General features: G+C 41.1%; 1 protein-coding gene across 3 annotated transcripts in view; it reads left to right on the forward strand.

Moving 5' to 3' along the window:
* AIFM3 (apoptosis inducing factor mitochondria associated 3) overlaps positions 1-24,072 on the forward strand; it is a 667,943-nt gene that overhangs the window by 447,958 nt on the left and 195,913 nt on the right. For all 3 annotated transcript variants that reach the window (XM_044068314.1, XM_044068316.1, XM_044068315.1), the window contains one exon: positions 18,103-18,218. In XM_044068314.1, the coding sequence (XP_043924249.1) occupies positions 18,103-18,218 (116 nt within the window). The remainder of the gene's footprint in view (positions 1-18,102; positions 18,219-24,072) is intronic.

The following is a 24,072-nucleotide window of genomic DNA, read 5'->3' on the forward strand; positions in this document are numbered from 1 at the left end:
AGGACTCTACTAAGACCCTTTCGGAGTCCAGTATGCCACTGGGGAATGCTTCATCATCCGATCCCTCAGTTGACTAGGCTTTGGTTGGGTCCAGAGCCACTATGCAGGCACCAGCTTCCTAGGAGGTTCTGTGCACAACTGATTCAAGGCAAAAAACAACATCTTTGCCTCCGACTAACACATCCCAATGTCAAATGGATTTACTAAGGTCTAAAAGCAAGACCACCCCAAAGAAAACAGTCTCTAGTCACCATCTTACTCCTCCTCCACTGCCTCAGACTCAGCTACTGAAAATGGCAGAGGACCTCATCACTTTCATCAGGGATAGCCATACCACTCCTTCTTAAAGAGAAAGGGATACTTCCCCCGAAGTTCACACAGAACCGGATTCTGAAATTTCAGACTACCTTGATTCAGATGAGGAACAACAACCTCTCACCTCCTTTGAGGATTCTGATGCAGAGGAATCCATTCCTTCTGCCCCCCCCCCAGGATCTTTCATTTGGGGAAACCCTGCACACTCTCAGAGAGTATTTCCACTGGAAAGCCCAAGATTATCCTCAGTCTAAGAAAAGACTAAGAGAGTTTCTAGATCTTCCCTAGCAAAGACCCTTGGCCATCCCTCCTATTCTGGACGTGGTGGATGATGTTTTCAATTAATCTAGCCTCACCCCTCACTCCCTAACCCCTGCTCCTAGAAAACCTGACAGGTACTACAGGGTGCCTGATTCACATAAGCACTTGTTTAAAAACCCTGCAGCAGACCCAGAGGTCATCACCAGGGGCCCAAAGGGGCCAAGACTAGCTCATCTAAAAACCCAATTCCCTCTGACAAGGACCCAAGAGCTCTGGATAGATGGGATAAGAAAGTGTACACCTCCACAACCTCAGCTATTAGAGCTCTTAACTGCCAGTTCCATTTGCTTAAATATCAACAGCACACCTTGGAACTTGTGAAACAAAAATGTCATCTTTACCTGACACTAATACTTCCAAAGAGTTAGCACTTCTTCTGCACTCTATTTCTCAAGCAGCTAAACACTCCCTAAACTGTGGATTTGATGCCCTAGAAACCTCAAGTAGGGCTGCTGTGGCAGATTGAGTCATTAGGAAACACACATGGCTGAAAGAACAGCCACTGCCTGATCATGTAAAATCAAAACTACTTGATGCCCCCCTGGATAAAGACCACTTGTTTGGATCAAAAACAGAGGAGGTCATCAAAAATATGGAGGATAAAGCTAAATCTATGCAAACAGTAGAAGACTTCCTCCAAGTTCAACCTCCCAGATTCAGCAGAAACTTTCCCTCTAAGCACTGGTCTTTCCCAGCCCCCAATAAACAGGTTCAAGGGAGATCTCGTAGGGACAGACCAATTAGACCACAAAACCAAAGCCAGCGAAGAACCAAGCAGTGGCCTACCACCACTCCCACAGCAGGGAGTTCTAAATCCACTCACTACTCTAAGAATGTGCAATGACTCCTACTCCCCCTCCCATCAAAGGTTAGGAGGAAGACTAATCCCTTTACAAACAAAATTGTCTGTAGCAAAGGACCAATGGGTATTAAAAATAATTTTTCAGGGCTACAAATTTACCTTCCAGCAAGTCCCAACCTTAACAGGTTACCAAAATCTACCTCTAAATCAGTGGGCAGAAGCATTAAAACAAGTGCACATACTCCATGCTCAGGGGGCAGTGGAACCTGTGCCACAGGAGCAAGGAGGAAAAGGTTTTTACTCCAGACTGTTCCTTGTGCCAGGAAAAGAAGGCACTTGGCAACCCATCCTCGACCTGTCCACTCTAAACACCTTCTTAGAGGTCCCAAAATTCAAAATGCTAACTCTTCAAAACCTTTTACCATTGTTGGGCAAAAATGCATGGCTAGCCACTCTAGACCTAAAGGATGCCTACCTTCATATACCCATAAGGGTGTCTTGCAGAAAATACCTACTCTTCAGAGCAGGTTCACAACACTTTCAGTTGTCTGTGCTACCCTTTGACTTATCTGTGGCTCACAGGGTCTTCACAAAATGCCTGGCCCCAGTGGTTACCTTCTGCAGACAGCAAAACATCCAGATTTACCCTTATCTGGACGACTGCCTAATCCAAACAGACAACAAAGAGAAGTTACTACAGGACCTGCTCTTTATACAAACAACCCTAACCTCTCTAGGGTTCACTATCAACAGGAAAAAGTGAAACCTAAAGCCCTCCGGGCAGATCACCTTCTTAGGTGCACTCCTGGACACAGCCTCACAAACAGTCTTCTCACCAGAAAAACAATGCTTTCTGCCAAACTTCTTCTCCCAGTTAGCTCTCAGAAAAAAACTCACAGCAAGGAAAATTCTGCAAGCACTGGGTTACATGTCATCCTGCATTCTGATGATTCCCCTGGCCAGGCTGCACATGAGGAAACCCCAGTGGTACCTAAAGAACCTTTGGTGCCAACACTGTCAATCTATGGACACCGCTCTCCTCCTCATTCCATGCATAAGGAACAAGTTTCTTTGGTGGGCACAGGCCTGCACTCAGAACAAGGCCTTCCCTTCAGCTACCTACCATCAGGCCAGACTATCACCACAGATGCCTCAAACCTAGCTTGGGGCACTCATTTAGATACCCAGTACACCCAAGGCTCTTGGGACCTCAGGCACCTTCATTGGCACATCAACTTAAAGGAAATGATGGCAGTACACAAGGCTATCACATCCTTCCAAGACCACCTAAAACCAGGAATCCTCCTAATAAAAATAGACAATACCACAGTCATGTGGTACATCAACAAGCGGGGGGGGGGGGGCACACTCCTACCCTCTGTGTTGACTAGCCATTGGCTTCTGGCAGACAGCCTCCTCCATGGGCCTACACCTGATAGCCCAGTACATCGCAGGGGTAAACAACACCCTAGCAGACCATCTAAGCAGAAACTACTTAGACCCTCATGAGTGGAAACTCCAAAAGGAGACGTTCCTCCAAATCACCCAGGCCTGGGGACACCAGAGGTGGACCTCTTCACCTCACAACAGAACAATCAGATGCACAAATTCTGCACCAGGAGTTCCACCCCGTAGCTTGGAAAGTGGATGCGCTCTCATTCCAATGGACCAATCTCTTCATTTATGCATCCCCCCTGCCCTTACTCCCAAGGGTACTGCTCAAAATAAGGCAAGAAAGATCAGAAGCCATCCTTATAGCACTAGATTGGCTCAGGCAACATTGGTACTCCTTTGCTGTTCAGCCTGACCAAGGAGCCTTACATGCTCTTGCCATTAACTACAGACCTCCTGACACAAGCCAGAGGGGAGATTTTGCATCCAAACCTGCACACTTTCAAGCTTTCTGCATGGCTTATCCCCCAGGGACTGAGGATAACTCACAGTTGAGCAAGTAGGTCCTAGATATTATTAAGGAAGCCAGAAGGCCCAGCACCAGGAAATCTTACTCAGAGAAATGGAAAAGATTCAATTCCTGGTGCCTATCAAAAGTTCACAGCAGCTCCCAGCTGTCCCTCCCACTTATTCTGTACTACCTGGCAGAGCTACTTAACATGGGCCTCTCCTTTTCCTCCATTAAAATCTACATCTCAGCCATTTCAGTGCACTTTCATGCTGGACAGCCTGTCTTCTCTCACTCTTTGATTAAGCAATTCCTCAGAGGTGTATCTAACATTAGGCCCCCCCCTAGAAGGGCACTCACTCCTGCCTGGGACCTAAACTATGTCTTAGAAAAACTGACATTGCCTTCCTTCGAACCAGCTGCATCAGCAGACCTAAAATACTTTCCCTGGAAGACTGCCTTCCTCTTGGATATTACTTCAGCTAGGAGGGTGTCAGAACTTCAAGCCCTCATAGCCACTGATCTCTTCATTATCTTCCATGCAGACAGAGTGTCTCTCAGGACACCGCTATTGCCATTCATGCCAAAGGTAGTATATGATGTGACCCAAAACCAGGCTATACATCTCCCCACATTTTTTCCAAACCCTCAGAATAAAGGGGAGAGAATTCTGCACACACTGGATGTGCACAGACAGTTAAGATAATACCTGGACAGAATAAAATCCATTAGGAAGATGGATCAATTGTTGGTTGGCTTCGCCCCAGGGAAAGAGGGGAAGCCTATCTCCAAACAGACCATTTCAAAATGGATATCTCACTGCATACAGTTCTGCTACACTTTTCATGGAAAAGCTTTTCCTAAATCTATCAGAACACATTCCACTAAGGCAGCCTCTACTTCCACTGCCTTTCTTAGAGGAGTACCCACCAGGGACATCCTGGAAGCTGCCACTTGGACCTCGCTCCACACCTTCACCAAACACTACCACCTACCTCTGTTTTCCAGGGCTTGGGAAGGCTTTGCCTCTGCAGTCCTGCAAGGCATGCTAGCTCAGTCCTAGGAATTTCATACTTCCATCCTCCCCTTCCTCAGCTTTATGGGAATCCTCCCACAAGTGATGACTGCAACAATGAAACAGAAAGAACATAGTACAATGTAGATGTTTGCGTGCACTCACTGTTGCAGTCCTATTTTCCCTCCTACCTTCCCCCTCAATCTTATCCTTTTTGGAGATGAACTGTCATTCTTGTGGCCTTGGGCCACCAGAGGCTCTTTAAAACATTTCCTTCTAGGAGCTCCTACAGGTTAGGGTAAGAAAAACTGTTGTAATAGTGCTGTCTGCTCTCCTTTATACCACTGATGACCTGACGTCAGTCCACAGGTGATAGCAGCTGGCACAGGGGAAAAGCTTGACTCTGGTATTCAGGCCGACCGAGGGCTACCCAGCAGGGATAACCCACAAGTGATGACTGCAACAGTGAATACACTCGAACATCTAGATTTATGGTAAGTGTACACAACTGTACTTTCCAAATGCATAGAAAGCAATGGGTAGCTGCTTATTCTGTCAACAACTCACTATAATATCTTTGTATGTTTTAATCTCACTAAATAGGCTTTTGGAGCTTTCTCCCTGGGCTTCTGTGGAAAAAAAGGGTCTTGCATTACCCAGGCGGAACTTCCCAGCAATCAAATGTGAATTAATAAATAAAAGTAGTTTGAGTTTTGTGGTAGGGGTGTTTGAGGAGCAGTTGCTTTTATGGTAGTACAGGAGGTCAAATAGGTCACGGTCTTTCCTGACCTTGAAAAGCACAGCAAAAGTCACAAGAAATGAGTCATTAAGAAACTAAATACAAGAACAGGGCTGCCAATCAATTTAGAAAACCAGAGGACTCGAGAGTAGTGATATTTTTAGTTATAAATCTCTGAGGCCTCCCAAGTCGAGCAATTTACTTAGAAAAGTAAATGCCAAAAGGAGAACTTTACTCATTGATGGGCCTTATGAGGGATAAGTGGGGGAACGTTTTAGCTCTAGAGCAGAATGCTTTGGAACTTAGCTGAGCCATATGGAAAAATGTTTCAATGGTTGTGGAGCTGTAATGGTTAAATTATAGTGAGTTGTCAACATGGGTATCCAAGTTCCTTATGGTCTCTATTAGTTTTAGAGGGGTGTGTCATTTATATGATAGAAAGTGAGAATATGTCTATTTATTTTACCAACGATAACCACAGTAGAATTGTCTGCATGTTCTCCCCGTGATCGAGTGGCGTTCTGAAAGACATGCATGAATGGGCATGCCTTCGTCAAAGGTTGGGTATCGAGCTAGCAACTCGGCACCGTAAAAATCTACTGCCAATAATTAGTGGACCGGAGTTCCACTGTGGTGACCCCTAACCAGGAAAAGCCAAAAGAAAAACAACAACAACATCTTAGGGCCATTGTTAGTTCAATAAGAGCTATCATATTCAAGTACTTGAAGACATAACTGTGTCTCAGAATTGTGTTGATAACTGCAACAACTTAGGAACCACAAGCCTGGAGCATTGGACTGACTATCAGCTGAATAGATGTTGAAAAGGAGGGGGTCCAGTACTAAGCCCTGTGAGACTTTGCAATTAACGTTTTACATCCAAAGGAAGTTCCTGCAACTTTCACTAAATGGGTTGCTTCAGTGAACCAGTTAGTTATCCATTGGACAAAGTAGATCTATACATTACATTTTGAGAGCTCATCTATAAAATTTGCATAAGTGATTGTTTCAAAGGCTTTGACAAGATTAAGAAAGGTATTGTGAACAGTTATTATTGTCCATGCTTTTAGTTAACTTTTAAAAAAAAGGTTTAAGGGTTAAGGAGACAGGATCTGCACTTGTTAAAATCAGTTGATTTGGGTTAAGATTCAGGAAGTTTCATATTCTTCTGTTAATGAACTTGGATGGGATGTGCTCCATAGCCTTACGCATAGGACTCATGAGAGAATAAGGGGTCTATAATTTCCCAGATCACAGGTATTGCTGACTTTATGTAGTGGGATTACATTGGCAGTTCTCCAAACAGTGAAACAAGCTAGCAAAAATCACAAATATATTATTAGACAGTATAAAAGTGAGTGTGGACTATGGGTAACCATTTTCCCTAAAGGTAACTATAAATCCTTCTCTATATCAGTTAGCTACGAAGAAACATCTAAATTATATTTGAATAGGGTTTATAGTGCTTTGTCTGTGGTAATTCTGGGAGTGATCTTTGGTGTTTAGAGGGAGTAACTCTGGGTGGGTGTGGTAAAGATGGAGCAACATTTATCTTCTAGGGTATAGGCTATTTAGTCGGGATCTGTGTTGGTTTGTTAATCCTTTTAAGTACATTAGTGTAAGAATTGATAAGATTGTACTGTACTGGAATTAACTGGAAACAACTGAAATGAGACTGAAACAAAAGTTTGTTAATTACCCAAACTCGTGGTGAACAGGTGCCAGTCTCTCCTTTATGGGCCAAGTCTTGTCTTCTTTTCAAAATAAATTTTACAAACACTGTAGTTCATTCAATAACGCCTTATTAGATGTTCACAATATTTGAATACTGTCTTTATACAGTGCTGATAAACAATAACAATCTGTAGAAATGCTAGGGTGCTGATTAGTATCCAAAGTTACTGCATGCCATATTCTGATTGTCCTGAACAATGTAAACTAAAATAGTCTTTATTTGACTTGTCTTCTGTGCTCAGGCTTGAGTGTCCTGTATTGTAGCTTAATCTTCTCAATAATGACAAGTTGAACGAACTAACTAACCTTAACTGAACTGCTATCCTGAACACAATACATTATATTGCTTCATTCCAGCGATTTTTCTTTGTAAACCGCATTCTCTCCCACTAACCTTGATTGTCTTCTATGTGCTTTATTTAACATTCCATTAAGGAACATTCAGTAGCTGGCAAGGTTGTATCTTTCCCTTGAGAAAAAAACATTCTGTATTTTTGTATGTTCTGTACATTTCCTGCTTATCTTTCCTTTCTAATAAACTGTCTTTCTCTGAAACTGAATGCATACATGTCTGACACTGCATACTTTAGTCAGCATAATGCCTAATAAGTACTTTAAATAGAGGTCCCTAATCTAACAATTAGCAGTTATGTTTCTATGTGAAATCAAAATAAATGTAGAACAGTCAATGAATGTGTGTATTTGAATGGAAACCGATAGTAAAAAAATAACTAAACAGACTAAGCCTTAGTTTTTTTCTTGTGTGTCGGGATGAGGGTTGGCGGATGGGTATGAGAAAGAGAGAGATGTCTGTTAAATGACAAGGCTGAAATTACTTGTCACGTATTTAGTGAATATTCAGTGATTTTTCTGCAGCTTTATTGAGGCTTACTATTACAGAGTCTAGAAGAACCAATGATTTAAACTGCGAATATGGCTTATTACCATCTGTGTGACTTGGGTATTCTATTGATGATACCTTGAATATATCTGCCTGCCATCCCTGTATATAATGCTGTGGTTCTTACATATGTGTGTCAAGCACTTTGTTGTGTGTGGCCATTTACTTGTACAGAAGATAGTGGCTGTATCACATGTAACTTACAATCTGGGTTTTAAGATGGTCATGTGCGATCACAAGTTAACAAGGACAGGTCCTGTATAATGTGCCCAGTATTTCTTAAATGATTGCATACTACGTGCTACTAATGGTGTTTTCTCCAGAGATGGCCTGACATGGTACATGTTTTTTGGTAAATATTGTCATGTCAGTAATATAGTATAGCATTTCCGCCTACCTCCCAGTTGTATGTCTTGCCCTGCCCCCTGATGTTCTTTCATGTCATCACCTTCTTGTCATACATGCTCTCTTTCTAGTGGCTCAGGTTGGATGGTAGAGCTTCAACCATCCAGAGTGGTGGTGAATGGGACCGCGGTACTTGTTTGTTATATTTTGTGTCATGTCACAAACAGTGGCCATCCAAGATGTATTTATAGGAGTATAATGGATACTATCTTGATGTTTCAGCAATAGTGTAATGTGCAGATTGCAGGCATAACTAATCAGATAAAACTTTATCTGAGAATGCAAATTAACTTGCAAAAAATCCCTGACTAAATCCACTAAAATATATCTAAATCCATAAAGTTAAAATCCAAGCCGTGTAAATTTGTCAGTAAGAAAAAAATTGCCACAAGCCATTTCATTTAATCTTTTGAATATTATAATGTAATGTAATATAAAGCTCACTTACTAAACAAAACACTCAAAAGTGTTCACACATTCATTACCATTCACTTTCCCTATCCTGATTCCTGCCCTCTGTCTCCTTAATCCAGCAACAGAAGCAGACATTTTTACCTTTTCCGTATTGCTACATCTTGTGTGAGAAAAAGGTGAGCTGTTCCTTTACACGTATCTTGTGTTGTTATAGTCTCATAAAATTTGCCACACAACTACTGTATGACAAATGATTATCAATTAAGTTTGTATAAAGGGTATATCCTGGAAGCAGACAGGAGGTTGGTTCCGCAGCCAGAGATTCATTATAGGTCATAGCACAGTAATAGGCATTCCAACTCTGTTTTTTTTCTTACAATGATGGATGATTTACTAAGTCTTAATAGAGTTAAAGATAGAGGTCAATCAGAAGCTGCAACAGCAATTAGTGGAACTGGCCAGTGGAACTGCTGCCTGCAGAACTTTACCTGACATTAAAAGGTTAAGTAAGTAAGATTACATGGTACTATATTTGGAGTTTTTTAAAGGATATGCCACACAGGAGAACTGAGAACAGATAATGAACAAATGTTCTGTCTTCCCAGTGGTCTTAGGACTATTTGAAAACATGTAGGAAAGTCAAGAGAACTGAATGGTGCACAAACTATGCAAAGTTAAAAAAAGAACTATTGGACAGGGCTGGCATAACGTCTGAAGTACAAGCAGTAAATTTTCACAAATGGATTTTTTTTTATTTTGACAAACTGGTAACAGATAATGTGTCTAACTTAAAACACACTATAAAGCTATAGTTAGAGCATGATAATAATAGTAGAGTGAAAATATTAGAAAGTCTAGCAAGGACAGATTTAAAAAGAGCATTACCTACTAATACGCAAAAGTGAGTGCTGAAAAATTATTATAAGATCATAGGAAGTTACTAGGCTATTGGCCCTAAGGCCCTTATAAGTCTAGCCAAGAGTTTAGCACATGTATTAGACAAATCAGCACCCGATGCCCCTGTCCAGCAGGGATAAGGGTAAAGTCCTAGGGATGTATTTTCTATTTCCCATCCCGTTATCCAGGTTGCACTTAAAAAGGGGTGAAAGATGTACTCTGCTTGATGTGGAGGGGGAGTCTATTCCACAGATGGGGGAGTCTCTGGGACACAAATCTGTTCCGACAACAAGTCCTATTAATGTCACAGACCAGGTTGGGGCCATGTGTGTGGGTTACTCGAGTGGAGCTTGACTTGCGGATATCCAACAGTTCCATCAAGGCAGGGTCCGAGATTGCTTTGTATGCCAGACAGAGGTCACCTCTGAGGAGTTTGTATGAAATAGAGTAGAGGGATAGGGCTTTTAGCCTATCTGTGTATGGTAGATTTTTTTTTATCCTAAGTCATTAACTTTAATATAATGCTTATTAATTAATGACATTGTTTAATACTGAATTGTCTGCTCCTAATTCAAAAGTTGCAGTAAGAAATGTGCAATCTTATGTGAAACAAAAAGTAGCAAGTAATGAATTACCTTGTTTCAGTTGTGAAAGGTGGGGTCACATAGCCAGATTCTGTTCTGCTAGAAATGAGAATACCAGTATTAAAACTATGAAAACTGATATGCATGCTACAAAATAAACGTTTCCTATGGTTCATAGGTAGGTACTAGGCTATCTGCCTGAGGGCATTAATAAGCCTAGCCAGAGTATGTTGGCTTTCGCCGCCCCATTGATAAATTAGCTGATCCTCTGTCAAGCAGAGCCAATGAAGTGATCCCAGGGGTGTATTTTCTGTTACCCGTCCACTCGTCAAGGTTTCTCTTGAAGAGTGTTAGTGAGGGGCTCTGCCTGATGCAATTTGTAATTTTGTTCCAAAGCATGGGGAGTCTTTGTGACAGGAATCTATCTCTCCAGCATGTTCTATTTATTGTTGTGGTGAGGTTTAGCTCACTAGAGCATGTGGCTCGCAGTGACTTGGATTTCTTTAGATGGAGCATGTCCATCAATTCTGAGTTGGACATGTCTTTGTTAAGTCAGGCAGAGATCACCTCTGAGTAAGTGATATGCCACTGAGTACAGCCGGAGTTTTTTAAGTCGGGCTGCATAGGACATATGTTTGAGACCAGTAATCCTCTTAGTGAGGTACTTTTGTGGTCTTTCCAGCTGTTCAAAGTGTCTTGTGTGGTACATCCCAAATGGGGCATTGTATTCTATGATGGGTCTAATGAGTGACGAGTAGAGGGGAACTATAACCTCTTTATTTCTAGATGCGAACCCTTTAGTAATTAGATGGGCCACATAGAAGGATTTCCTAACTACTTTGGCAATATGATTGTCAAAGGAGAGATTACTATCTACCTGGGTCCCCAGATCTCTTATTACCTCTTCTGTATTAAAGGGGCTGCCACCTATGTGGTAATTCGTGGGTGTTTTGTTTTTCCCAAATGGGTGACTATGCATTTTTTGGCATTTAGCTTGAGGCCATGACTTTGACACCAGGTGTCCGTCTCAGTAAGACCCTTTTGAAGGATGTCCGTGTCAGCCGGAGAGTCAGTTAATGCTCCCAGGTTGCAGTCATTGGTGAACTTGGTTAGCCATAGTCCTCCTGTGCTTGCCTGTACTTCTGAGAAGTATATGCCAAACAGTAGGGGTCCCAGGACCAAGCCTTGTGGGACACCACTTGTGACTGGTTTAGAGTCGGACCTGGAGCCCACTATTCTTACCGTGTGAGTTCTGTCTGTAAGCCAGTTGGCAACCCATCTCGTGGTGTAGGGGTTTATGTTTAGGCTGGTGAGTTTTTCTGTAATACCCGAGTGGGGAATGGTGTCGAAAGCCTTGGCGAGGTCAAGTTAGGCTGTGTGAACCACCTTATCCACATTTATGGCCTTGGTGACTGTCTCGAAGAAGTCAACCAGGTTTAGTAGGCATGATCTGCCCTTAACAAAACCGAACTGGGTTGGGTCAAGTGTTTGGAGGTTCCCAATGTCTTTGTTAATGAGTTCCATGATGATGCACTCCATAGCCTTGCAGACCAGGCTAGTCAGGCTTATGGGGCGATCGTTCCAGGGTCAGTTGTGGCCCCTCCTTTGTGGAGAGGAATAACTGTTGCTGTGCACCATTCTATGGGTACGTAGCCTGTGGAGAGGCTGAGGTTGAACAGCGTGTTTAGGTGGGGGGTTAGGAAGACTGAAGTTAGGATTATTGGGTCTTGTACTACCATCAAGCTAGTAAGGTATACTGTATTGTTGAAAGGGAAAGCAGTTCAGGTTTTACTGGATTTTTGAGCCATGATTACCCTTGTTAAACATTCCTACGTGTATATGCATAAGGTTACTAACAAACACAAGGTAGTGATATGCACTGATAATGATAACAAGGAAAATGGCCTCACACACGCAGAAATACAAAAACCTCTAGGGTACCTTTGCATTCTGTAGCTGTGGCTCCTCAAATTATAATAGGAAAAGAGCTTTACCCTATTTCAGGGCAGTGTGAAAGATGTGGGGTTTGGGAGCATCCACATACTGATACTAAAGAGCTTGATCTACCCATCTAGCTAGACTAGTAGAACCAGGAGTGAATTTGTGAATACCAATCCAATCATCCAATTTCCATTTTAAGGAAGATAGTGCATCACACTACTTGATTTGACAAAGGAGTCTATCGCAGAGGTAGAGAAGTCACTACGCAATGAACCTATCTTACCACTGTGTTTTATTTTTTGCTGATGAAAATTTAGGTCACTGGGTCTGGGATTTGGGCGACTATTTTATTTGTGGGGATACAAGATATCCAGGACCAAAGAGAGTCTAATGGTATGGAAGGGAAGGCATAGATCTCCTCTAAGAAGTCTATACAATATGTAATAAACAGATACTGCTTTCAGTGCTTCCAGTCTTTTCTGATAGATAAGTCAGTGAACTTCTTAGTTAAGAACCTCTGAGTTCTTTCTAGTTGTTTGATATGTGTAGTGAGGTACATACCAAAGCAGGCATTGTAGTCAATGACTGGTCTAACCAATGCTGAATATAAGGGGACAAGGACCTCTTGAGATCTGAAGGATATTCCTTTGGCAATTTCCTGTGCTAACTAGAATAATTTTCTGATTGCTATGGTAACATGACGATCAAAGTAGAGGAAGTTATCAACCCTAGTTCCAAGGCCTTTAACAACATTCTCATTTTGGAGTAGAGTGTTGTCTGTGTTGTATGCCTGGGGGAGGTTTTTTACCAAATGTGGCAATATTGCACAGAAGCTGTGGATAAACAGATGTACAGGACTGTGTGGTTACACAGATATATTAAAACATTAATATAATAAAAAATCAATTTAAAAATAGATTTATAATAGACTAAGAGCATGGGGTGTTTGGGTATGGATTATACTGGGATATACTCATGTCTGTCTTGTTCCTGTGACCAAACTCTACTTGCTACTTGTGTGAGTAAAGCCTGCTGTGCTGTTGTAAATATTTTTTCTGTAGTGGCAATGTTCAGTACCGGGTAATAGTGTACTGCAAGTTTTACACAATATAGTCACAAAGTGTATTATTGGAGGCAACACAAACTGAAATAAATTCAGGTGGACCAAGATTCAGTGAATCCATTTTGCTAATTATTTCAGGCATCAATGGAATTCTTTGCAGTAATTGTCAGCTATACAGTACTGTTAAGAACTCAAGAGTAGTTTGTATTTAATTGGGAAGTAGGATTATTGCCATAATTTGGGGGATTAAAATCCTTATTCATTGATTTTTTTCCATGTTTCAAAGATTCTGAGCATAGGATTTGGTGGATTCTGTTTTATTTCTTTTAATTTTGATCTTCTGTAGATTCTGTGTGTGGTGCTAGACTCCAATATGAGAGTAGTACAAGCCAGCCCTATACGGTGATGTAAAACACTTGTTCCTGATAATGGTTTCCAGTGCTTCACTATACTACAATATAAGGCCTACTTGTTCATATATTATTCACTGTCAAAACAAGCTGCAAATCAGGATTTATGGGCACATGGCTAATTTATTCTTTACAGTGTATTAAGGTAAACTCTTAACATTTATTTGCTGTGAACATAAATTTTATTTCAGTGGGGCGAAGTTTACTGCATTCATGCACTGTGATTTTCTGTAGTGTTTGTTTTCAGAAGCCTCAAGATAATGTCTGAATCAGGGAGACCTGAATATGAGTTGAGGTGCTGCATACATTTTAAAAAACATTATTAATTTCATAATCCATAAGGTTCTTTGTGGCAACACAACATACAGAGGTTTCTGGAAGCTTGCTAAACTTATTTCTTCTTCTTTGAATATTTTGTTGTGTACGTGAAGGCATAATATCTTTAATTTTCAGTATTTATTGATTCAACATAACATTTTGGTGTTAGTTTCATGGGTTCTGAAGGTTGTGTGTGCCAAGGATTTCCAAATAGAACCATATGATGCTGTGTAAATGTTCCAGTACAAGTGTGCAGCACAGCTCTGCAGCATAAGATGTGCATGCTGTAGTAATACCATGTGCTGAATTATTTCTTCAGTATAAGGTTTAAATGCTGTAGTGTTGATCTGCACTTCACCGCAGCATAAGCTGAACTTTGCTGCAGTTGAATGTGTACATGCAATATAGTATTTGCATACTGTAGTACTAAACTAGAGTCTATATTAGATCAGAAAAATGGCATTACAGCGAATGCCATTTCACCGACACATATAGACCGAAATCTGAAAATAGCGAAGACTCAGGTCAGTGATTTTTTTCCCAGGGAAAAAAAAAATCTCTTGGCCTGAGCTGTGACATTGCCCTTTACCCCACTGCAATGAGATCTCGGAGTTGGTATATTTAGTTAAGGGGGGTGGTCCCCCACTTTATGTATGAAATTGTGTGTATGTGTTTTTATTGCAAGCAATTTCTTTCCCAGGGAAAGAAATCGCTGTTCTCAACATTCGTGGTTTAGTGAGGTCGCTGATTGTGTCAGTGAAGAGGCATTCGATGGAACGCCTCTTTGAGCATTTAATATAGACCCACTAAACTATGCTATGATACAAGGTTTGTATGTCATAGTACTATCCAGTGCTACTACGCTACAAGATAAGGTGTACATAGTGTAGTATTAAGTTATGCTGCATTATGCTGCTGTAGAAGATTTGCACATTATAGTAGCATATTGTGCTGTAATACACTGCAACATAAGATTTACACGTTGAAGTACCACCCTGCACTGCACTCTGCTGCAGCATAATATTCACATGTTGTACCACCCTGTATTGTACTATGCTGCAGTATTAGATTAATACATTTTAGTACCATCCAGTCTTGTACTTTGTTGAATAAAAGGTTTGCATGTTGTACTAGTACTCTATACTGTGCTATGCTGCATTGTATTATCTGGATATTGTAGTACTACTATTACAGTACCACCACACACTCACTGTGTTGTAGTATAAGATTTCCTTATTGTAATACTAAATTGTGCTGCAGTATAAGGTTTACATGTAGTAGTGCCACGCTGTGCTAAGTGCAGTATAAAAATTGCATGTTGCAGTATTGTGCTGTGCTGCGTTATGCTTCACTGAAGGGTTTTCATGTGGTACAGCTCTGTACTACACATTACTGCAGTGCAAGGTTTATAACTCATAACATTACACTGCTGTATACCATGCTGTCATACCACTCTGTGCTCCACCAGTTTGAAATGCAGAATAAGTAGCATCTAATACTGTGCCATGGTATAGTGCAAAATGTTTATGTTGCAGAGCTGTAATAGTTATATTCTGCTGCAGGATATGAACTGCAAATTAAATGTAATATAATACAGAAAGATCTGCATGGTACAAACCAGTCTTGTCAATGACACAAATTTTATGGTACCTGGTAATGTAGATTGCAGTGTTCTGTCTTACAGTAAGGGTGACAATTGTGCATTGAATGAAAAAGTCCAAAGATTACCAGGGATGGGAAGAATATTATTTCTCTGTACCCCTGAGGTTGGTGAACTGTGATGTCTGATGGCATCCTGGCTTATAGTAGCCTGTAATCTCTAGGTATTATTTTCCATAATCATGTGAATTTTAGAACTGCGGTGGTGGTGCTGTGGTAGCGTTGTCGCCTCACAGTAGAGACATTGTTCTATTCGATTCTCAGCTAGAGCATCTTCTGTGTGGAGACATGCGTGAATGGGCGTACCTTCGTTGAAGGTTGTGCGTCAGGGCTGGCAACTCGGCACGTAAAACTCTACTGCCAATCATTAGCGGACCGGAGTTCCGCTGTGGTGACCCCTAACTGGGAAAAGCCAAAAGACACAACATGTGAATTTTAGAAATGACAGGGATTACCCTTCCCACATGTAGTTGTGTGACTGCTGTGCCATTGTATTTCCACAGCATAGTTTTAAGGGATTGTAAATTTATGATAGAAACAAGACGAATAAATGCCTACTTGATGCAACCTCATGGCAATAGTCTCTGTAGCTTCCTTTATTTCATACCAACATCAAACATATGTCTTGGTCAGGGTTAGCACAATACTGTTATTCAGAAGCTTAGCTGGCTCAACTAACAGCCTGTGCTAGTCCCATTAACTAACTCCCCATCCCCCTCCAAAAAAAAAAAAAAAAGAAAAGTACTTCTGCAAAATTTGCAGACAGTACCCAGCTCACATTCACATGCCCCTCTCCCAGTTCATCTTGTAAAGAGAAAAAAAAAAAAAAAACACTCCTTCTACAAACCAAGTGGCCAAAGGCACGACATGCGCCCCTGCCCCAGCCATTCAGGTTATTTTTCTCTGTCCTGCACTCAACCCTCCCTCCTACCACTTTATTAAAAAAAATCATCTTTTAACTGTAGCAAACAGTTGCAACAGTTTATGCCCTGCTTGCATGGAGCACTACAGTGCTCAGATTTTAGTTAAAAAAAAGTTTTTTATTAACTTGTGTACCAAATACAACAGGTTAAACGTGCGAAAGAAGAATACAATGCTAGTTGCACAAATAGTTTAAATAATAACAACAATAACTATTAACAGTGTTACACTAAAAATAATCAACTATGTACAATATCTAAAACAGTGCTACTAAGGTAAGAATATAAGAGAGAAAACCAAACTTATGAGTCCACTCATTCTGGGTCCTTAATAAGATGTAAAGGCATACGTTTGTGACTAAGTATATATGTGTGGGCATGACTCAAGCTTTAAAGTAAGACTCAATAACATGAGCTGTAACATTGTCAAATATCCAAGATATGTTTGAACAGTAAATTCCAGTATTTCTGATAATACTCCCGTTTCTTAAAGTTTGTTATAATTAGTCTTTGAGAGGATATATATGTTGTTGCCATGGTCCTAAACAATCCCTGCCATGAAAGTTTGGTGCAGTCTAACCAGTTTTTGGTTATATAGAGTTTAATTAGTGAGCAAGCTGTAATTAGTATATGAGATTCCAGTCTGGGAAGTTTGGAGTCTAATATGTGGAGAATGGCTACTTCCCAAGATAGTGCTGATTTATGATACCCCATTTTTTTTTTAAACTTTAGCAAACTGCTTGCTATACAGCAGCAAGCATTTGCTACAGTTTAGAACACACACTGAGGATTGCACCTGGGGCAGTTGCCAATTTATTTAGGAGTCCTTTCCGAAAAATAGGCCAGGATGCCCCCAGACCAGAAAACTGTTGAGTGCAAAGTCTTGGGACATAATGGCAGCAAGTCATGCCCTTGGTACTTAAGCAGTAGATTTTTTCCCTGAGTCGAGAGCTAAGAATGCTAAAAATACAAGTTTGGTTTTGATTGCTGTGCAGCATCATGGCAGTGTTGTGTCATGTGATGTCAGTTATTTGCATTATATTGAGTTATACTACTTCGATGGCATGCAGCCTATGCATTGAAATGGTATAGTACATTAAAGCATCAGGAGTCTGTTCTAGTGTATGTTATAATAAAAACATTGTATGTAGATATACTTGTGGTGATGTAGCCACAGTTGTTTTAATAACATCGTCGCTGATTGACAAAACTAATCTAATTTAGCACTGAAACAAAAGAGCTCTTGTTCGCCACCAGGAAATACTAAAGAGGGGTTTTGCATTCTAGCCTATTTTCCATTCATACTGCTACATTATATGTCAGTGGTTCTCACATATTACCACCTACAAAGCCTATTCATCGGAACGACGTGTTTTATAGCCAAACTTTTTTTCCTGATTGCAGTACAAACATTGGTTAGATTCAAAGTGGCCCTAAGCTCACAGATAATTAATTCATAAAGCCAAGTCCTAGAATGGGTACTTTTAATATCACAAAAATTACAAAATAAAGTTGTGTTATCTGCAATCAAATGTTGTGAAAAAAATTATCTTGTAGAATAATTATATAGTAAAGCTGACAGTCTTGTAATTAGGAACTAAGCTGTTGGAATTGGAAAATTATGACTTTGATAGGAGGTCAATACAGAAATATTTACTGCTGCACTTATTTTTTAATGGAAGCATTATTTATTGTTTTAATAATAATTAGCAGACTGTTATCGATTAGTTCTTCAACAAGGCACAAACATTTCCTTTTTTACAGGTATGGAGGTTGCAGCTTACCTGGCAGACAAAGCACATTCGGTGTCTATTATTGAACAGGAAGATGTCCCTTTCAAAAAGACCTTAGGTGAAAAGGTGGGAGGGACTTTGATGAAGGTAAGGATCAAAGCAATCATGTACAATGTGAAATAGGCTTTGGGAATGATTAATAATTTTTTTTGTAACCTTGGAAGATGAGAAAATTGCTTTTGTACATATACTACATCTAAGAGCGTTCATATATAGATTACCATTGACATGTTAGATTCATATTGAGTGGCGATTATAGGATTTTTTAAAATTTTATCCCACATCTACATATCAGAGCCCCCCAAAATGTTGTAGGTTCATAGGCATATACTAGGCTAATGACCACCAGGCCTTTATAAGTCTAGCTGTGCAATCCTACCCAATTGTGTCCTCATGTAACATGGACATCTCTTTGGAGTTATGTTTGTCTGTAGGTTGCTAAAAGTTTAGTGGTGGTGGTTGTGAGTTAGGGAATATTTATTTACTGTCAACTTCCGACTATCAGACACATAGGGGCCAGACCAGGGGTGAGTTTTTGATTTCCCAACGAATGGCCAAGGATACATTTGAATAGGGTTTGGGATGGACTCTGCTTCACATAGATGGGGAGCCTATTCCATAGCATGGGGATTCTTTGAGATACCCATTTGCTTCTCCAGCAAGTTTTATTTATGCCACAAGCAAAGTTTAAATCCTTGGATCTAGTTTTTCTGGTGCTATTCATTTTGCAGGTGTGCAAAAAGCCCATCACGGCTGGATCTGAGGATATTTTATATGTCAGGCATAGATCACCTCTCAGTAACCTGTAGGAGACTGAAGTTAGTGACAGGGCTTTAAGCCAGTCTGTTTAGGGCAATGTGTTAGTACCCTGGATTCTCTTTGTGAGGATCCTCTCTGGGTGTCCCAGTTATTGCATATGCCTGGTCAGGTATATGCTGAAGGGACATTGTATTAAATGATGGGTTTGATAAGGGCTACGTAAAGTGGTACTATATCTTTCTTGGAACTGGATGCCATACTCTAACTTATAGGTTTGGGGCGACATAGAATGATTTTCTTACTTCCTTGGCTACATGTTGGTCAAAGGCCAGATTATGGTCTACATACGTTTCCCGATCCATAAATAATCAGCCAAATGTTGGAGCTGTCATACCAATGGAGTAAGTATCTGTGTGGACTTTTTCCCCAAAGGCATTATAATGCACTTGTTGGCAATGAGTTTTAATCCTTGACTTTGGCACTAGCCATTTGTCTGTGTTAGACTCTCTTGCAGAATGTTAGTGTCATGGGGGAATCTATGATAGCTCCCAATTTGCAGTCATCTGAAAACTTGGTGAACCAGAGGCCCTTGATATTAGCCTTGACCTCTGAAAAGTAGATGCCAAACAGGAGCTGGCCCAGTGGTGAGTTCTGAGGTACTCTGCTGGTGACTGGTCTCTTGATGGAGGTGGTGTCACCAATCCTGATTTCTTGTGTCCTGTCGGTGAGCCAGCTGACATTTCAGTGAGTTATGCATGGATTTATGCCTGAATCAGTAAGTATGTCAATAATACTTGAGTGAAGTAATATATCAAATGCCTTAGTCAGGTCTAGGTTCATAGTTCATAGGTTAGTACTAGGCTAACTTCCCTTGTGAGCCATTGTAAGCCTAGCCAATTATCCCTTGTGAGACTCAAACCCTGCACCTTGCATTTGTAAGGCAAACACCTTAACCATTAGGCCACCCTCCCTACCCCTTAGGCCACCCTCCCAACCCCAAATTAATTGCCTCTGCAAGGCTTGAACCCAGGACCCTGCACTCCCTACACAAAGTGATTTACCACTAAGCCATGACAGATTTATGCACCATTTTCCCCTCATTCATTGCCTTGGTGTCCCTCTAAAAGAAGTCTGCTATGACCTTCCTTTGGCAAAGCCAAACGGGGATGAGTTTACTGTCTGTAGGTTGCCAATGTGAAAATTTAAGTTATTATGAAATGCTAAAATATCTGAACTTGTAGATTGTCTCTTACAGATATCTAAGAGGAGATCTTATTCAGGTATATAGGGCATTTAGAGACAACTACCTCAAGGAATGTGTGGGGTTATCAAAAAGTACTAGAGAGTCATCAGACAACTATGTAGAAGATTTTATAGGAATGAGAAGTGTACTAATTGGTTCTCTGACAGAGTAGTTGATGCATGGAACTGACTACCAAATTACATTAAAACAAGTACTAGTTTAGATATTTTTAGGAACAGCCTGGACACTTATTATGGGAACACGTGTTTTGGTATATTGGCAAGCTAGAAGGGCATTAATGCCCGTGCTTGAAATATTTGTATGTATGTATGTAATGTTGATCATTTTCATGATAATTCATTCAATGGCTTTGCATATTAGACTACTCAAACTAATGGGTTTGTAATTCCTGGGATCAGTTGGTGGTCTACCCTTGCGAAGAGGTATAAACATTACAGTCCTCCATTCATGTGGTACATACCCTCTTTTATGGTTGTAATTGAAAAGTGACTGAAGTGGTCCTGATAGGCCATATTTCAAGCTGTGTTGGAGGTGACGGGATTATTGTCTGGGTACACTGACACTGTGTTTTTGGCCTAAGCAAGTATCGACATGATCTTCTGTCTGCTAATAGTTGGGGAGGGTTATGCTAATAGGGATTTCATGGGGGGAGGAAAGTTGGGGGGTGAAGTTATTCAGCCAGCAGATTCATTGTGTCACTCTGCTCAGTGGAGGTGGTACAATTTGTCAGCACACTGCTGTGTGTTACCTTTAAAGTTTCAGACATACAGTAGCCATAGATTCATAGGTTCATAGGTAGATACTAGGCTATCTGCCCTAGGGCATTTATAAGCCTAGCCAGAGTGTATTTGGCATCCGCCTCCCTATTAGATTAGCCTACTGCACCTCTGTAAAGTAGGTCACAGTAGGTACCCTTTTAAGATTAGTTTACTGTGCCTCTGTCTAGCAGGGACACAGAAGTGATCCCAGGGGTGAATTTGCGATTTCCCATCCACGCGTCCAGATTTCGTTTGAAGAGGGTCAGCGAGGGGTTATGTCTAACATGAATTGGGATTCTATTCCAGAGTGAGGGGAGCCTCTGGGAAATTAATCTGTCCCTCCAGCATGTCCTATTTATTTTTGTGCTGAGGTTTAGGCCCCTGGAGCGTGTAGCTCTAAGGGACTTGGATTTTTTGAGGTGGAGTATGTCCATTAATTCTGGGTTTGACATGGCTTTGTATGTCAGGCATAGATTGCCTCTGAGTAGGTGGTAAGCCACTGAGTAGAGCTGGAGTTTCTTTAGTTGAGCTGCATAGGACATCTGTTTGTAGCCCATGATCCTCTTGGTGAGGTACTTTTGGGGTCTCTCAGTTGCTGCAGGTGTCGGATAAGGTATATCCCAAAAGGGGCATTGTACTCAATTATGGGCCTGATGAGTGATGAGTAGAGGGGCACAATGACCTCTCTTGATCTAGATGCGAACCCTTTCGTGATAAGGTGGGCTATATAGAAGGTCTTTCTAACCACTTTGGCAACGTGATTATCAAAGGAGAGATTACTATCTACATTGGTCCCCAAATCTCTAATTATTTCTTCTGTACTTAATGGATTACCACCTATGTGGTAATTTGTGGGCACCTTGTTTTTCCCAAAGGGGATGACTATGCACTTTTTAGCATTTAGCTTGAGGCCGTGGCTCTGGCACCAAGCATCCGTCTCAGTGAAACCCTTTTGGAGGATGCTTGTGTCAGCTGGAGATTCAATTATGGCCCCCAGTTTGCAGTCATCTGCGAACTTTGTCAGCCATAATCCCCCGTGTTAGCCTGTACCTCAGAGAAATATATACTGAACAAGAGAGGTCCCAGAACTGATGTGAGATGCCACTTGTAACTGGTTTGGATTCGGACATGCGATTCTGACCATGTGGGTTCTATCTATGAGCCAGTTTGCAACCCATCTTGTGATATAGGGGTTGATATTTAAGCTGGTAAGCTAATTTATGATGCCTGAGTGGGGTATTGTGTTGAAGGCTTTTGCGAGGTCCAGGTAGGCTGTGTGGACTACCTTGCCCTCATCTATGGCTTTGGTAACTGTTTCAAAGAAATCAACTAGGTTTAAGAGGCAAGATCTGCCCTTAACAAAGCCGAATTGGGTAGGGTCCAGTGTCTGGAGGCTCCCAATGTCTTTTGTTTATGAGTTCCATGATAATATGCTCCATAGCTTTACAGACCAGACTAGTCAGGCTTATGGGGCGATAGTTTCCGGGGTCCGTTGTGGCACCACCTTTGTGGAGTGGGACCACTGTAGCTGTACGCCATTCTTTGGGTACATATCCTGTAGTAAGGCTAAGTTTGAACAGTGACTTAATGTGAGGGTTCAGTTCTTCTTGGAGCTTGTGTAAGACACAGCCTGGGACACCGTCCAGTCCCATAGATGCTGTGTTTTTTGCTTTGGAGAGGGCAGCTTTCACCTGTGCATCTCTGATGTCATGGAGGTTACATTCAGTTGGGATAGGCATTTGCTCCTTTGGGGGGGGGTTGTGCTGAATCTGTCTGCCAGGATGTTAGCTATGTCTGTAGGTTTGGTATATTTTTTACCGTTATGCAACAATTCAGAGCATATCTGGGAGTTTCCGCCCATGTTCCTGACATAACTAAAGAAGGCCTTGTGATTATCTTTACTGTCTAGGGCAATTTTTCTTTAGAAGGCCTTGTGGTCATCTTTAGCCTGAGGGGCTACCCTGACCTTCAAACTGGCCTTGTTGCACTTAATTAGTCCTGTTAGTTTCATGTTTAGTTTAATTAGTAAGTTCTTGCCCTTATGAGAGTTGCTCTTTCTGATATGGCCATGACTTTTTTCCTTTTGTTATATACCCTGTTAAGATTAGGATTCTATCAGTTTGATTTGTTTTGGGCTTACATCTGCTAGGTACAGCACCCTCCAAGCAGACATTTAAATGGTTGTAGAAGGCTTCCATGAAAATTCCATATAGGTTGCTGAGAACTTGAGGTTTGTAGGGGTATTAAATTTTGACAAACTGTCACTTAATAGCATGTAGTTTGCTTTAGAATAGTTCATAACTGTTACAGGTTCTGTTGGGTTTTCTGTATTGAATTTTACTTCAAAAGAGCAGCTTTGTGATCTGACTTCACCAGTGAGGATGTCACACGCGAGTGCAGCCGTCTCCCATATTGGTGAGTACCAAGTCCAGTATTTTTGAACCTCTGGTTGGAGTGTATATTATCTAGTCAAGGGTATTTCTGTTAATAAAGTCCATGAAATGTTGTTCCTGCAAGATAGAGGCGGTGTATGTTTCTCAGTCTATAGAGGAGTAGTTGAAGTCTCCCATGAATAAGTTATTTCACTGGATATTGAGTGCCTCCAGCAGGTCTAGGTACAAGTTATGGGATTATTGGGGCATAGATGATAACCTATAACTTGCAAGGGTATGGTAAGGGACTTTATCTATGGTGAGTTGCATGTGGATTAGCTGCAGGGTATCATTCTTTTTAACCAACCTTGAGGTATAGTTGCTGCTATTGTACTAATACAGCTCAAGATATCTCTCCCTTTAGTCCCTGTCTGTCTGGGCTGATGGTCTAATGTGCAGAAGACTCTGAAGTCTTGCACTGCCAGAGTATTTTCTGCACATTTAAACCATGTCATGGTAAGGACGCAGATGTCTACATTCTCCAGAAAGAGGAGAGCTTGTAGGGTGTGGAGTTTCTTGTTTAGGCTCCTGGAATTGAATAGCAACACCTTAAAGTTCCTTTGGGATTTATTTGCAAAATTGGTAGTTTTGTCAATTTGGCATTACCTAAAAAAGGCTCTAAAGGGGTGGATAAAGTTTTAGTTAATATCATGACATCAGTACAATGCCAGTGATTCCACTAACAATACAGGCAGAGTGAAAATGTACCAGAACGAGTCTGCACCACT

The sequence above is a fragment of the Protopterus annectens genome, chromosome 4.part0 (genome assembly GCF_019279795.1).
Source record: "Protopterus annectens isolate FY-2018-M chromosome 4.part0, PAN1.0, whole genome shotgun sequence".
In the NCBI taxonomy this organism is placed as follows: domain Eukaryota; kingdom Metazoa; phylum Chordata; order Ceratodontiformes; family Protopteridae; genus Protopterus; species Protopterus annectens.